The sequence below is a fragment of the Corylus avellana genome, chromosome 5 (genome assembly GCF_965113065.1).
Source record: "Corylus avellana chromosome 5, dhCorAvel1.hap1.2, whole genome shotgun sequence".
Taxonomy (NCBI): domain Eukaryota; kingdom Viridiplantae; phylum Streptophyta; class Magnoliopsida; order Fagales; family Betulaceae; genus Corylus; species Corylus avellana.
In genome coordinates this window covers 24,926,005-24,942,654 of record NC_142494.1, presented here as the reverse complement: position 1 = coordinate 24,942,654, position 16,650 = coordinate 24,926,005, and the positions used below count along the sequence as shown (strand labels likewise).

Here is a 16,650-nt window from a genome sequence, read left to right as displayed (position 1 = left end):
TTGCAAGATTAATGTAATCGCTTAACTAAATATGGAAGTTGAATCAAATTCAAATTCATTAATAGTTGTAACGTTGATTGCGGCCTAATTTGTTCTCAAATAATGCATTGCGATTTCCCCAAGAATTTAATTAGAAAAATGTTTGGAGAAATTTCACTTTGGCTTCCTGAACTTCTACTCGAGTTTACAAACCCCCTCTGAACTTTCAAATCTCTCATTTTAAACCCTTGAACTTTCAATTACTCTCAATGTAGACCCTTCCGTCAAATTTTAAATGTTACATGATGTTTATACCCGACTTTTGTATAAAATTTCAACTTCCAAAACCTTTTTTTTTTTAAAAAAAAAATGAAAATTAAGGACATTTTAGTCTTTTTCTTATTTTTAACGGCTAAAATTAACAGAAGGGTTCTAATTGAGAGTAATTGAAAGTTCAGGGTCCAAAATAAAAGATTTGAAAGTTCAGAGGGGGTTTAAAAAATTGGGTGAAAGTTCAAGAGGTCAAAGTGAAGTTTCCTAAAATGTTTTAAAAAGATCCATCATATAAAATTGGGTAAAGTCCACTTAACTCCCTCAAATTACCACCCCAAGGACAATTTACCCTCAAAACTATTAATTACGACAATTTACCCCCCCCCCCCCAAACTACCAAAACAATAACAATGTACCTCCCAATGCTAGCAAAATGACAAAATTACCCCTATATAATTTTCAATAAGACAAAAATACCTTTAAAATTTTGAATAAAAATTTAAATTTAGTATTTTTATTTTTATTTTAGTAAGGATAATTTCATCATTTTTTAAAAATTGGAAATAAAATGTCATTGTTTTGATAATTTGAAGAGCATATTGTTGCAATTGATAGTTTGTGAGGTAGATTGTCATTGAAGTGGTAATTTGAGGGGGTTAGATAAACTTTACCCTATAAAATTCAAACCACGGGTATTTTCCCCAAGATTTAGTTAGAAAAATAAAACTCATGACGTGTCAATAGAATTTACACAGCCTATAAAGGGTGGAGAGAAACCTTTGAAGATAAGTTTGTATTATTTTGGGGGTTCAAGAGTCAAAATTCCTTCCAAACAGGGTCCTAGATTTTCTTCAAAAAGAAAATAGGAGCAACCTGGGGAATAATACTAATAATAATGGTTCACGCATGGATGGATATACATATGCCTGATGTAGGTAAAGGAAAGAATTATCTCCTCCCGGATTCGATATCTTTCAACGTTGAACCAGAAGTAGGAGGAGGAACTAGTGATATACCCATACACCCATGGATGCTTCTTCCATCTTGTGTGTCGTCGACCTGAGGCTCCCCGGCCTGCGTGCTGCTTGCATTCACGGCAATGGTTGCTTGTGTACTTGCCCGCGACTCCTCCAACACCTGGAAGTAAGCGTAAGGCCCCCAACCTACAAACAGTATGTGCAGAAGCTCAATGATTGATAGAACTTCCAATCAAGAAGGAAAGATATCAAATATGTATACATGATTAAGGCCACCTTTCAAACCACTAACAATCATTGCTTAGAATTTAGAACCCTTGTCAATGTGCAGAAATACACTTGACAACTTGTTTGTTGTTTATATAATATATGCACATAATAAATGCAATGTTCTATGAAGTAAAATGAGGGTCTCTATCAAAAGAGGACAGGATGAAGGGACATGATATATATATCCCACTCATGCATTCTCATCCTTGAGAATAGATAAGTGATGCTTTTCCTGGCTCTTGAGAAGAGACCACAAAAAAAACATCACAAGTACACTTTTCCTCCCTCATTTAATATCAGAAATAACAGCATCATTTTGAAGAAATTGATGTTGGAGAAATCTTAATCACCTTGTGAATGTAATCCTGACAATCATATTATTTAAGAACTTCTTCTTGAATCGTTTTAAGAAATGTTATCAAGTATAATAATAATCAAATAAAGCAGAGCATTGGGCCTTCCAATACCATGTTAGGAGCTAATATTCCCCGAAACCAACACAATCGTATAAGATTAGCCTACAAGCATACCTTCAGGATGATATGGTGGTGCGAAGAACTGCAAATAACAAAACGTAGCCACCGTGAGCCCTGCAAAAAAGGGCTCTTTGAATGGTCAATGAAGCCAACCATCAAATAGATTGCTTAGATAGTTATTACAATAAACTAAATGACAAATTATATTAGCACAAACCTAGGAGACCTCCTGCAAACACATCTTGCCAGTGGTGCCAGTAGTCATCCACCCGTGAAACGCCAACAAGTGATGCAACAAGTAGAGGAAGAAAAACAAGGCATAGTTTTGCAACATGGCCTCTGCGGTCAAATATTTGTATTTTTCCAGATAAATACAGCGATAGAAAGCCTAGACCAGCAAAGGACCCTGCAAATGGAACCAACTTTCCTCAAACCTAACTCCTCCTCCTCCAAAGATCCAGTAAACACACTCCGCTATAATGTGTTCAACTTACTTTTATCACGCACTGTCATGGGTTCATGTTACTTTAGTCATACATTTTCACCAATTAAATTTCCCTTATCTAATAAAAGGGATTCATTTTTTAGTGAATTACATCTTAACACCCAAACACAGTATCCTCTTTAGCAATGTCCATACCGAACTATCAATTTGCTGACTGTAACCCAATTTGGAAGAGTTCTAACAATTTGCGTCCCTTCCTCGAAATTACTCCTTAAATATGACCAAAATTGTAACATGTAGCAAACACACGCATTCAGGACCCACAATGCAGCCAAAACTCATTCCAACCTTATGAAATTTCCGAATTACCCCTTAAAGGTCACCACCGATGCCCAATCAACCAGCCTCATACGGTCAACCATGACATTTTGCCTAAACAACCCAAACCCAAACACACCCCTGGCTTTCATCGGCCACCACTGGCCAGCCATCATAACTAAATCACCTAAAATGCCCTATTCAAAGAACATCGCCTACCGAAACCAAATGCACATGAATGCATCCCCATTCTACCACACATCACCACACCAGCCCTAGACACCCAACAATCTGTAAAACATCGAAAACCAAACTTCGATCTGCACAACCCCGAACCTTCATTGGCCACCCACAGCTGGCCAACAAAACACGAAACAACCAATTCTTACAGAAACCAAACCCTGTTAACAAATCTCAAAGCTGCCAGAATAACCACAAAACCCGTAAGGAATCTCTCAAATCCTTAACACCACAACCATACCTAACACGACTGCACACATACGAGAACCATCTAGTCAAAAATCACTTACAAAGTTGACAACTCCATCTAAACCTACTTCATGTGATCTGTGGCTGGAAAGGTTGGGGTTTACCACTTTCAACCCTTAGGGGATAATTTGGGCATTTCGAAAGGCTAGAAATGAGGTCTAGCTGCTTTATGGGCTCAAAGAGCACATGTTGGTCACATGTTGCACTTTCTATGACACTTCAACAAGTGATTTAGCCAGTGAAAGCACACCGCAACAACTCTTTCAAATTAGGATGTGGACCAAGGAGATTGATAGTTCACTGGTGATATTGCAACAGGAAAGTTAGTTGTGGGTGGTGATATGTAATTTATGCTTCAAATTGTTACCATTGTTCTGCAAAATATAGTCGTAGAGTGGCCATATAAAAGCAGAGATGTAGTATAGTGCAGCTTACAGGCAGTATGACCACTAGGAAAACTCTTATGTCCCTCTTTTATGACATTTTTGTCGCCGTGGCATACAACATTTCCCAATGTATCATAAACCTGAGAAGTAATTCGTGATTAAGTACTATTATCAAAGACATGATATAAACCCACTGGTGGACACTATGTTCACCTAGAAGCTATTTTAGAGGAACTGTAATTCTAGACATACATCCTTTCCATCAGGAAAACAACGCCAAAAGAAATCCGGCCGAGGTCGACCAACAGCATCTTTTATAGCATCTGTAATAACAGCTGTGACAAGAACAGAGTATAAGAGACCTGCACCCAACAAACAATTTCCAATCATCAAACTATCTCAATAAAATAAGTATGTCTTAAACTAATTAATTGCATACCAGAAATATTCTTACAAAATAAAAGAAAAAAATAGGGAGACAAGATTTTATCACCTAGTATGGCATGATGAAGGTCATAGACATCTCTCCTACGGAAATAGACGACAAGAAAAATCGCAATTGGCAATAGGATTGAATAAATCTAACCATTCAAAAAACAGAACACAAAGTCTTCTCATCAGTTTCGCCACTCTAACATACAATACGAGAGTGTCATCCAGATCACAATCACATAGGAAAACTTACAGGAACTGCCCAAACAGGCACTGTGTTACTTTTTAAAGGATATTTGAGGTCGGTCATCATATCCTCCCCAACAAAGCGATAAAATGGATGGATTTTGTAAAGGATGATCTCAATCAGCGCAAGAAGCAGGAGTATCCACCAGTCATGCATGTGCGTCCTTGCAACTGTGATTCCATGGGACCTTACAGTATGTGAACCAAGCTGGACTTCCCTCATTCTTTCCTGTCGCACATACAAACCACAATGAGATTTTAGAGTAATTTGATATCAGAATGTTAGTTCCTTCTCATTGGACACCAGTAATGATATGTTTGGCCTATGGTGAAAAAATGAGAACAACCACAAGCAAGAGGCAAAATCCTAATCAAGTGCTCTTGCACGTATTTTCATTCTGTATTTCTGAATACACTTCTACATCAATGGTTATTTGGCAAACCTATCACATATCTATACCTACATGTATATATATTGATTAGTAGTTCAGAAGAAAGACAATATAGTATTGCAGCCCAAAACCATATGATTTGACTCCATAAAAGGCAGGCATAGAAGATTACAGATATCCACTATTATAATAAAAATTTGGATGTCCCTAGTTAAATGGAACAACCAGCACAAGAAGTGCTGCTTGCCAACAATACTGAATAAATCTAGTCATTGAAAAACAGAATACAAAGCCTTCTCATCACTGTTGGACTCTATGGTACGAAAGATGAAACCTAAACAGATAAGGTGAGTAAGAATTTGGCAACATGCGCTTATCAAACAGAATCACGGTCAAATGATCTATAAACTACAGATCCGTATTGCTGTCTGACATTTGATAAAATGCTTTAGGATATTTAACACAAATACAAAACCAGATACATGGACAATTATATGGTCCTTTAATCATTAAATACAAGTTTAATATTGCCTCATTGTTTTTGTCCTACTTTTGTGTGTATCAAACAGGTTACCATTTTCACTGCTAGCAAACTGCTGTCCTGGATCCATCAATAGAAAACCCAGTACACTTTTGTACAATACACAGGTTTTGTTGCACCAGAAATCTCTTTCTATTTCTAAGAAACTTTTCCCTTTTAGGTGGACATATAATAACTAGTATAAAATTCTTGAATAGATTATGAAGTTTTGAGCCAAAAGAAGATTTTTTTTTTTTTTTTTTAAGTCTTAAGACTACCCAATCACATACTAAATTCTTTTTTGATAAGTAATTGAATTTCATTAAAACCGAAGGGCGCACTGAAGTACACATGACGTATACAAGAGAAACGCCTAACCAGAAAAAGAAAAAAGATCAAAAAGTCATGGAAACTAGAATTATGGAAACAATCACAGGCAGCCATCCAATGGAAAAGGGAGTTAAAAAAGGTGGCCTTTAACTCCACCACCATCCTCTATATGTCTTCAAATTTTGGTCATTTCTTTCTCTCCAAATACACCACATCAAGCTTAGCAGACTCACCTTCTAGACAGTTTCACTTTGAGGGCTACAAATCATCCCTCTCCAACAAGTAAAAAGATCTCTCACTTAATTATGCATGATCCATGCTAAGCCAAAAAAGCCAAAGATAGTCGCAATGGAATAAAAGATAGGCAACAGTTTCTCCACTCTTCTTACACAAATAACATCAATCAACCACATTGATATGCCGCTTCCTCAAGTTATCCAGAGTGAGGATCTTGCTTAAAGCGGACGATCAAGCGAAGAAAGCCACTCTCAAAGGGGCCTTACTCCACAATAGAGTAAATTATAATGAAGCAATATATGAAAATTATATAGGGTAAAATGCACCAACATCCCTTGTGGTTTGATAATGTTCTACTGAACTCCTTCAAGTTTTCAATTTTGTTAATCACACTATTTGTGGTATCAAACTGTTCTAATCAACTCCTTTCATCCTCTTTCCATTGAAATCACTAATAGAAATAAGTCACACGAGGGCCCATGATTTAGGGAGTGTTTGGCAAACCATTTTTCACCATTTTCCCTTTGTTACTGTAGCTGAAGTGAATTGATGTGAAAAAAAGTAAGAATGATATGGAAAAGTGAAAATGTTTTGTTTTGTAGTGATTTTTTTTATTTGAATAGTAGTAAAAAGTAAATGATGTGATATAAGAAGTGAATGATATGACCAAAAAAAAAATTAAAAAGTGAGAATTTTATAGTATTACTTAGGATGGCTAGAATTCACAAAAGAACTATAAACAGGCCATGTACACAGTTCTATATCTTGAAAAAGTAGTTTTTTAACCCCAAAAAAAAATGAGGATAAGAAGAAATCCTATCATGAATGTGGTGAAGTGTCAAGTTATCTTTTTTTTTTTTTAAGATAAGTTATTACTTATTAATAGAGGAAGATGTAAAGCCAAAATGGAGCAGATGTGAGCTTGAAAAGCAACAGCACATCTACAACACTGACACAGTAAAAATAATACAGCAAACAAAAAATCCTACATCACTTAACCGTATGTCGATCATGAGAACAAAAAGTTCTACTAGTTTTTGGACTGAACAAACAAGTTAAAGCTGCTCCACCATAAAATGTGCAGATTGAAATTATGTAAGCCCAAAGAATTACCCGTCTAATTCAAATGCATATTTAGGACAGATAATACAAACCTCTTCATTCTTGTGTTCTATCAGTGGAGAAAACCAACCACTAGAAACCACAGAAATGTCTGACCTCTTGCTCGATACATCCTAGACAATCCCAACAAGTCAACCTTCAGAATACATATCAAGAGAACCCCAAATTAACCTATTTTCAATCTTGAAAAGAAGACTTTAAATTCAAGACTTCACATCACATCCTACATTGTTGACTAAATAGGACTTTCTAGGAGATGTTGATCACCTAACATAAGTAATTTTTTGAAAGGCAGTTACGAAAGTTGCAAATCTATCCTAACTACATCTACCTTTGAAAAATAATTGTCCCAACAAGAAAACCAAATCTAACCTGTGGGTGAGATTATAATGGTTTCAAGACTCACTGAATGCATGTATAACTTACGTCAAAACTAAGTTACTTTGTATCTGGCAATTTAGAAGAGCAAACTTGATACTTGATCTACAATATACCTATGAAGCAGGCCTAAATTAGCAATCATTTCATTCCCAAATTAGCAATCATTTCTACAAACGCATTGAAGTTACTCTCCAAACATTTCATTCCCCAAATTAGCAATCACCTGCATATTAAATTCAGCTTCCAATAGATAAATCCAAAAAATGAGCAATGAAACAATCATCCATTTCAAAGCCAAAGTTACCAAAAAAAAAAAAAAAAAAAGAGATAACGATTTGATATAAATTCCATTATTCTATTAATCTTATGGAAAAATCGCCCCTTGGCACAGCAAGAGCAACTCCAACGACATCTAAAATAGCCAAACCCCAAAAACCTCAACCTACATAATTCAGTAAAATGAATTCAAGCACCAGTTTCAAGAGCTAGAAAATTGACAAACATAAAAAACCCACTAACCCGAAAGATCCCGAAACAAGAAAGTGATCTCAAATCCCACCAAGGCATCGTGTGAACAAACCAAAGCCATGCAATAATGCAGATGATCAATGGGTGTCGGATAATACTAAAGGGGTAGTAGAAATATAACCACAGGAAGCTTCCAACTAGCCCGGTGGGAAAGACTAAGACGAATACATAGAAAAAGTCACATCCACAAGATTAAAAAAAGAAAAAAGTTGTATGACGCCAAAAGATAAAGAAGACAAAAGTGAACATGCAGATTCCAGAACATACAAAGGCAAGGGGTTCCATTACCTGAGAGCTCCGACTTTGGAAGTGACAGTGAAAACAGGAAAATGGGGGTTCGACTGGGACCCAGGTCGATTATGTGCGTGAGCGTGTACGTGTGCGTGTGAGAAAAGAAACTCTGACTGTGAATAGACACGGAGGCGGCCACGTGTGAGACATTTCTGATTGGCGCATGACGGTTCAAATGGGATCTTTCGAGAAATGCTCATATGCATTCTGCTGACCATTTCACTCACCATATGTGAGTCTTGTATATATATATATATATATTGAAAACATCAAGATGCTTAGACTCACGGATGAAATGGAAAGAATTTAAAATGAAGAGGATCATTTTCCGATAATAAGTGGATGGTTAACAAAATGCATAAGAGCATTTCTCGGATCTTAATGGCGAAAGAACAGAAGGTTCAAATGAGATTTTTATTTTTATTTATTTTTAAATAATGTGATTTTGACGGTCACATCATTTCAGTTGTATGAGTATCTTATAGTAATTTATCAAATAATATTATTCTTCTTATTTATGATATTAAAAAAAAAAAAAGTGAGAAGCACATCACATTAAAAAAATATGTATTGCTTACATGCTACGAGCACAAATGCCCTATATGTCATTTCATTCTTTATGTTTAGAAAAAATTTTAAAAAATCACAAAAATCTGTTCACATCAGATTCCCTACATTTAATTAACTCTTACGGGTTGCTATAGTGTTTTTCAATATGAAGGAAACCAACGCATTATTTTAATATAAACATTTATCTTTTCTCTATTTTCTTTCATTTTATTGTCTTTAATTGTGAATTGTATTAGGATTTTGCTGATAGTCCTCTTAAAGATAAAAAGAGCACAAAAAACAACTTCTTTTTTATTTTCCCAAAGTTATATGTTCTAAGGAACACAAATCAATTTTGTGCATTTTAGTTTTAATTTGTATTGTTAATGGTACTTCGCTTATGGCTAAAAATAGGCCTGGGTATCGGTCAAAACGGTCCGGTTAAGGACCTTATCGGTTATTAACCGATAATTTTCGGTTAAACGGTTTATTAACCAATACCGAACCAATAAAAATTTTAACCGATAATTTCGGTTAAAACGGTACACGGTTAAACGGTCCGGTTAAACCGGTTAACCGATTTAACCGATAGCTTTATATTGATTTATTTTGTTGGGCCAAAAACCAAAAATGAGTTTTTTTGACTTTTGAGAGCCCAAATACTTTTTGTTGGGCTAAAATAATTTATTAAAAATGAGTTGTTTTAGGGACCAAATACTTTTTGTTGGGACCCAAATATTTGTTTTTGGGGCTAAAAATTGAAGCTTTTTTATATTGATCCACTTCAACTTTTTTTTTTTTTTTTTAAATATTATAAAATACATTTTTCCAAAGCAAATGGACTAATTAACATAATGAATGCTAATTATACTAGCAAAACTAGTTAATGAAAAATGTTTTTACCAAAGGCAATGAAATCTCATCAAATGCCATCACTTAAAAAAAAAACATCAAACCTACCCAAACTCAAATTAAAATAAAATTCATTAATGAATAATAAACAAAGTATTAACTAATTAAAGTCATTTAGCAAAAGGAAAATAAGTCATGGACAACACCATTACACAAATTCGGAAACCTGTGTCACTTGTGGGAATTTGGAAACCTCTCTAAAAGACTAAACGGCACCGTTTTGGGACTAGGACTTAAAAAAAAAAAAAAAAAAATTCCGGTTTCTTATCGGTTAACCGGTTAACCGATAAGAACCGCTTAACCGGACCGGACCGAATTCCGATATACTTTTTTTAACCGATAAGGATATCGGCATATCGGCTACGGTTTATATCGGTTCGGTCGAAGCCGGTAGACGGCCGGTTAAACGGTAACGGTTAATTTGCCCACCCCTAGCTAAAAACATAAATAGTCATTCCGTCTATTTTTCGCCGGTAAAATTAGCAGAAGCACTTTTCTTTTAGTTATATACACATTTATTTAATTTTTAATAAGGAATATGCATCAAATTTTTATTAGTTTGACGTGTAATTTTAATTCTATAAATCTTAGTTTCAGCAATAGCCAATAAGATAGGGGTAGGTGGATCTTTTTAAATCTTTATTTTATTTCTTATCTCGGAGTAATCGAGGGTTCTCTTGGAATTAAGGTATTTGCTCTTCCGTTCTCAAGATCTACAGAAGATGATGTGGCCCTCGTCCGGGCCCCATCGGTATCCCAGCCACCTGTATTCCAACACACAAATATCTTCTCAAATCTTCAGACACACTTTCCTCTTTTAGATCTTTCTCTCTTTCTGCTGTCGTTTAACGTCGCCGCCATCGAAGACCAAACCATACATTCGGCTACACACACTTTTCCCTTTTAGATCTCCACTACCCTGCCACCTCACATGGACAACCCACCCGCCACCACAAAGCTCCGGCTGATGTGCAGCTACGGCGGCCACATAGTCCCTCGGCCTGGCTCCAACTCATTCTGCTACTTAGGCGGCGACACCAAGATCGTCTCCCTCGACCCCGTGACCACCACCACGCTCTCCTCCCTCACCGCCCTCCTATCCTCCGCTCTCTCCGTTCCTTTCCCTTTCACCCTCAAGTACCTCTTCCCTCCCCACCACGACGTCTCCTCCCTCATCCCTCTAGCCTCCGACTCCGACCTTCTCTTCCTCCTCCACCACCTCCTCCGCCTCTCCTCTTCCTCTTCGCCTACGCCCTCCCGCATCAGATTGTTCCTCTTCCCGGCCTCCGTCATTCGTCACCCCAATACCGAGGCCTGGTTCTCTGACGCGCTTAAGAGCGCCAAGATTATGCAGAAGGGGGTGCTGGGTGAGGCTCAGAGTGAGAGTCTGAGTGGTGGGGAGTCGAGTAGTGGCGCCGCTTCCAATGCGGAGTCGATGGTCTTGGGGACTGGTTCGTCTTTTGGGTCCACGTCATCTTCGGCTTCTTCGAGCAATTTGTCTTCGCTTAAGGCTCAGGCTGACGACGGTCATGGAATTGGCGGGGGTTATCTGCAGGATATTAAGGTTACATTGCCGTCTTCCGACTCGTTTGCTAGGTACACCTACGTTTTCTGGCGCTTATGTTGGGGTGTGCTGTGTTTTCTTTTCCTTTTCATATTATCCGATGTTTGTTTGCTGAGAAAATGAGAGGAAAAAGGAGAGCCTTTGACATTCTTGTTGAAAATATTCGACATTTTTGGTTCTTTTGTTTTTCGTGTATTTTTCACTCTCTCCGCAACAAACATGAATTTAAGAGATAAAATGCTTTGTTTCTGGTATAAATAATTAGTATAATTCTTAATTGGGTGAATTTATTGTGGAATTTTACAGTGATAATAGTGTCACAAGTGCAATTTCCAACCCACAGACTGCAAATTGCCAAGACCCAGTCATTCATGTTTCTTACTTGGAGAACAGAGTATCTTCCGAACCCCTCAACTCGGAGATTCGAATCTCCCAGCATTCCTCCGGTATCCTAGAATGTAAATCGATTTCGGCTTCTGGATGTCCGTTATCTTTACCATTAAATCAGCTGCAGCAACAACAAGCTCAGTTTGTACAAGTGGGTGCCAACTACATTCCCCATAACCCAACTGGTGTCTTGCCAATTTCATCTTATTACTCAATGTATCCGGCACAGCCGCAACAGCAATTCCATTATCAGCCCAATCAGCTTTGCCCAGTTTACTATGTGCCTGTTGGGCAGATGGCACCTTACAATTTGCCTCCGCAATGTGGTTTAGTTAACACTGCAATTGCTCCCCTTCACCCCCCTATGCATCCAAATGCTTCCTTCATCGCTCCCCAAGTTGCTTATAAGGAGGCTAAAGTAGCTCCCGCCAAACCTGATTTAGCCCCACAAATTTACAAAACTGGTCATCCCCATGTAGCGATGCCACTTCCTCATAATGAAAATCAGCAACAGCCCATGGAATCTGCTAATTTCAGGAATGAGCTTGAAGATGACCCTGCTTGTGTACAAATATACAAATCTCAGCCTCCACCGCCTTCAGTCCTCCTCAGTACCAGACATTGACTAAAGTCATAACAAGCCTGTTATCTGAGGCTTTGGCTCGCAGCCAGAATGTTCCTATTCTCTGAGAAGAAAAAATTTTGGTAGAAGTGATTTGGTAACTTTAAAGAACTTGGGTATTTGGTTTCTTGTTTTGGCATTGGTTTGTGTTCACTATCAGGTATAAAAATTAGCAATTTGTTTTCTTCTGTTTACCTTTTCTTCTTTACTTTCTTTACCAATGTATGTTGCTCTTGTTGTTGTATGTAATATATAGCAATTAAGATTATGCAGTTGGGAGTCCTAGAAATAGTTTTCTGCTTGAAGATTCAATTACAGTACTCTTTATACAAAGGATTTCATTTTCCCCTGTTCAAGTGTTTGTAGTTCATCATTCATGACTGGGGTGCCACTGCAGGGGCATCTATTTGCTGGAAAAAAAAAAAACATTTTGGTTGTATGATCTTATATATGATGTCATATCTCAAATTTGTTGTGTTTCAAATTCTTGGACATTGAAAGATGAAACATTTATCAGAGAAAGTAGCCAATTACGTGTGAACATAGTTATTTTGCTCGTATCATGCACACAAAAGCCAATTCTCTCTCTATGTATCAAAAAAAAAAAAAAAAGCCAATTCTCTCTCTCTCTCTCACACATCCAAAATTGTTGAGTTCATAGTCATTTCAAGCCCATTTGTGAAAGCCAGAAACTAAAGTTAAAAGACTTGACACAGAATAAGGTCTAGTATTTTGGCTTTTGACCGAGTAGTCTGGACCATGCCCGAGAAGCTGCACTACTACATTACCAAAAGATACACAAATCATGAAACTGTAATGCATATACAAAAATCATCAAGCACAGACCGTATCAGAAACTACAATTAGGAGGTTACTTTTATCAATTGAGAATAGTCACAAGAGTCTTCTTTAGTTCTCTTATATGCTAAATCATATAAACCTGTAAGCATGGCACTCGGAGGCCTCTTGTTATACAAGGAGTTTCATTTATTTGAAATAAAGCAAAATGAAACATTGAAGAGGAGCACTTATTGAGAACATCCAATTGCCTGTTATCTCCTAGTACTAAAAGTATGTCATAGTTCATTATTTATTCTATGGATTGGAATCACTTGCCTAAGGAGCTTCCAGAAAAGTGCAGATAGATCTACCGAACGTCAGGAAGCTTACCGATCCCTGTCAATTCTCTTGCCACTAAACAACTTGGCCAGATTGGGCATTACCTTCTTTTTCTTAATAGTGAAAGAATTAATATGTTGAGTTGCTGGTGAGGCAGCCCTTCGAGCCGCTGAGGCAGCCTTTCGAGCCGCTGGTGAGGCAGATTTTTGAAACCTGGCTCCCCTGGATGGAATCATATTGTCATTACCTTTCATAGTTTTTCCAGGCAGTGGGCATTGCAAGTTTTCGGCTTCTGCATTTTCTACGTTCTTCTCACTTTTCTGCCTCCAGTTCTGTAATCCTCCCTCAACAATTCGCTTAGCAGAAAGTGACTTCTGTGTTCTAGAGGCCTCTGTCTCTTCCTCCAACCTCATCTCTCTGATCTTTCTCTGAGCTAATTCTGTCTTTATCAATATTTCCTTCTCACTGGCCTTTAGAGCTTCAATCCATGCATGAGCTGCTGCAACCTTTTTATCAGCAATTTCTCTGGCCCCACCTGCACGCCTAGTTAAATACTCATATTCAAACTTTGAAATGATAATCTTAGAGCTATGCTGAGATGCTGAAACCCTGGCACTCATGGTATTCTCAATAAGAGTTCTTAGATTCTCAAGAGCTACAGCTTCCAACGATTTCATGACGTCAAGCTCTCGCATAGCAACCCGTAATCTTTCCTCGGTTATGTCTATCTCAGACTCAGTTTTTAGAATCTCTGCCTTTGTGGTTGCAGTTTCTGCTGTAAAAAACTCTTTTTCTTTCTCTGCGGTCTCTGCTTCTCTCTTAAGCTGTTCAAGAGTGAGGGATAGATTGGATAAAATCGATTTAGCTTTTTCCTCAGCTGCAGATACAGCTTCTAACTTGGTATTGGCTCTGAGCAGCTTCGAATTGAGATTCTGAACGGTTAAATCTGACTTCTCTCCTGTTTTCTTGAACCGGAAAGTCTCTTTCGTGACATGCTTTAACTCATTTCTTATGATATCCATCGAGGCCATGAACTGAAAACCTTCTTCTCTTACCAAAGCCAATTCCTTTTTTGCTGCCTCCAACTCTTCTATGACTGGCGAAGCTCCCAATTCTTCTTCTTCTCGAAAACTGCCTCGGTTCAGGCTATCATTTCTCTGAACCTTTTTGTCCATTTGTTTCACCAGCTCACTTTGCAACACATCAACATCAGACAGTGTGACAGCCAATTTGGTTTCAAGCTCTTTTGATTGGTCAATCTCTTCAATCCTATCCTTCATCTTCTGTTTGGTTTCCTCCAATGCAGCTGAGAATTCAGTGACTTCCTTTACTCTCTGAGCTTCTATCTCTCTGAATTCTTTCAAAGCCTCAATCCTCGCAACCTCAACAAGCACTTGTTCTTCATTAGCTTTCTCAATCTCCTTCGAAAGGGCTTGAGCAGAGCTCAAATAAGAAAACATTTTCGAACTTGAGGCTTCAACTTCCTTCTCTGTCCGCGATTTCTCTTCCAAAACATGAGCCATGTCTAGCTTAAGCTTACTCAACTCCTGTTTCACAAATTCCAGTTCTCTCATCACTTCTGCATACTGATAACTCTCAATGTTCCTAACAGCCAATGCCCGTTCTTCGCGCCTCCTCGATTTATTTAGCATCTCAATGTCTTGCATCTGCGCCTTTGCCTTCGAGTTCGACTTCTCAATTAATAAAGATAGATCTTTCACTGTCTTCTTTGCATTAGAGAGCTCAGATTCTGCTTGAGCACTTACTGACTCCGCAGCCTTTTTGCTCTCTTTGTATCGACCAAGGTCCCTTCGTGCTATATGCAATTCTCTTGTTCTCGAAGAGGTCTTCTTTAAGAATTCAAAAGACAGAGTCATAACAGAGGAACACAAATGGTTTGCAAGTGCTTAAAAACAATTGGAAAATGGTGAAATGGGATTTAGACAGTTCTTTGGAATATACCTCTGAGAAATCCATCTGGTGTTTCATGAGTGGACTACCTTCAAGAATCCTATCTCCATATGAATTAATGGCTGCTTTAACTGACCCAATTCTTCATCTGTTACCAAACTTTGCTCTATCCATTCCAGCCTGTTTGTTCTAAACACAAAAAAAAAAAAAATGAAAATTATTTGTACTTGCTCAGTCTTTAGCTCAAATTTGGAAATTGAAGCCAATTTTGTGGAAACCAAAACTTGGGTTTACTTCTAGCTAACAAAAGTATAGTACTGGTTTAACTTTTTCCAATAAAATGAAACTCTCAACGTTGGAAAAGCTTCCTTCTTCAAACCATGGAAGAATGTTCATTTAAGAGTATTAAGAGAAATTCATCAAAAAAAAAAGAGTACTAATAAAAGACAGAAAGTATGAGATTGATAACATATGCACAAACGCTTACCTGAGGATTCTTTTGGATATAGTGTGGTACTCTTGTTTTAAAGATGGAGGTTGTGTTTGAGTAACAGAAGAGATGTTAAGTTTCAGTAGGCAATCCAAAGGAAAAGGTACAGAAAAAGATAAAACGGGCAGAGGAGAGAGAGTGAATCCAATTGATTGGCTGATATTGGTTGGAAGTATCGTCACCAGTCATATGATGATTGATGAGCCCCATTCCGGGCCTTAAAATAATTGTTTTGAAATATATTTTTCTTTGGACCAGTTTTGGTTGGAAAAGGATTTTTCCTTATTAAATGAAATGGAAAATATTTTTTTAATATAAAAGTAAGGGTAATATTATCTTAACATTTATTTTATTTAAAATAGAAAAGATCTAATTTCGTTTTGGTTGATATTTTATAAGTTCTAAGTACTTTAAATTTTGTTCTATAAAAGGTAATTCAATCGGTTAGAAACCACGCCCTATGAAGCGGTAGTTACTAATTTGAATTTTCTCTACCCCTCTTGTGTGAACATTTATTTATTTTTTATTTTTTGTAAAAAAACAAAAAAGAATTTTCAACCAAACTAACATTATGTTCTAAATTTTTTAACTGAAAATATGGATAACTTTAACATGTCTGCCCCCATCACCTCCGGTGGCGGGTGCTTTTGAGCTATCCGCCTAATATTGTCCGTTAACATCTATGGTTTTTGTAGTTTTCTCCTGCTACGACGACCGTACATAGTTACATTGGTGACAAGTGACAACTTTACAATTCGTTCGATGCATGCCTTTAATTAATTAATTGAGCCCTTCCGCTAAGTGTTATTATTATTGCATTTTAACAATATTTGCGCTAAGTGTCAAGGGTCTCTCTCGTATAGCTGCTCATTAGGCTACCTTAATTGAGCTTGAGCCCTTCCGCTAAGTGTTATTATTATTATTATTACTATTTATTTATTTATTTATTTTTAACATGTCTGCACAAGAGGAGGAAAGGAGATTCGAACTAGTGACTTCCGCTT

The 16,650-nt window shown here is 37.3% G+C and overlaps 3 protein-coding genes across 8 annotated transcripts; 1 reads left to right on the top strand and 2 right to left on the bottom strand.

The window, feature by feature from the left end:
• Nucleotides 1-1,018: 1,018 nt before the first annotated feature.
• Nucleotides 1,019-8,176, bottom strand: LOC132180789 (putative lipid phosphate phosphatase 3, chloroplastic). 4 transcript variants are annotated; one of them, XM_059593737.2, is made up of 9 exons: nucleotides 8,090-8,110; nucleotides 6,925-7,005; nucleotides 4,299-4,520; nucleotides 4,107-4,194; nucleotides 3,866-3,975; nucleotides 3,663-3,753; nucleotides 2,193-2,381; nucleotides 2,030-2,089; nucleotides 1,019-1,415 (listed from the first exon to the last, which is right to left on the bottom strand). In XM_059593737.2, exons 3-9 carry the CDS (start codon nucleotides 4,512-4,514, stop codon nucleotides 1,201-1,203), a joined length of 969 nt encoding a protein of 322 aa, XP_059449720.2. In that variant the 5' UTR covers nucleotides 4,515-4,520; nucleotides 6,925-7,005; nucleotides 8,090-8,110; the 3' UTR covers nucleotides 1,019-1,200. The 4 variants fall into 4 exon arrangements, with proteins under 4 accessions (XP_059449720.2, XP_059449717.2, XP_059449719.2 ...); XM_059593734.2 differs by lacking the exon at nucleotides 8,090-8,110 and adding an exon at nucleotides 7,793-8,070; XM_059593736.2 differs by lacking the exon at nucleotides 6,925-7,005 and having other exon boundaries at nucleotides 8,090-8,176.
• A 2,183-nt stretch (nucleotides 8,177-10,359) lies between these two features.
• LOC132181182 (Octicosapeptide/Phox/Bem1p family protein) lies at nucleotides 10,360-12,438 on the top strand. Its single transcript, XM_059594287.2, has 2 exons — nucleotides 10,360-11,149; nucleotides 11,424-12,438. Exons 1-2 carry the CDS (start codon nucleotides 10,485-10,487, stop codon nucleotides 12,127-12,129), a joined length of 1,371 nt encoding a protein of 456 aa, XP_059450270.2. The 5' UTR covers nucleotides 10,360-10,484; the 3' UTR covers nucleotides 12,130-12,438.
• A 593-nt stretch (nucleotides 12,439-13,031) lies between these two features.
• Nucleotides 13,032-15,783, bottom strand: LOC132181431 (protein PLASTID MOVEMENT IMPAIRED 2). 3 transcript variants are annotated; one of them, XM_059594642.2, is made up of 3 exons: nucleotides 15,644-15,783; nucleotides 15,208-15,345; nucleotides 13,032-15,095 (listed from the first exon to the last, which is right to left on the bottom strand). In XM_059594642.2, the coding sequence occupies exons 2-3, from the start codon at nucleotides 15,232-15,234 to the stop codon at nucleotides 13,293-13,295; spliced, it is 1,830 nt and encodes a 609-aa protein (XP_059450625.2). In that variant the 5' UTR covers nucleotides 15,235-15,345; nucleotides 15,644-15,783; the 3' UTR covers nucleotides 13,032-13,292. The 3 variants fall into 3 exon arrangements, with proteins under 3 accessions (XP_059450625.2, XP_059450627.2, XP_059450626.2); XM_059594644.2 differs by having other exon boundaries at nucleotides 13,032-15,092; XM_059594643.2 differs by having other exon boundaries at nucleotides 15,208-15,336.
• Between the last annotated feature and the right edge of the window lie 867 nt (nucleotides 15,784-16,650).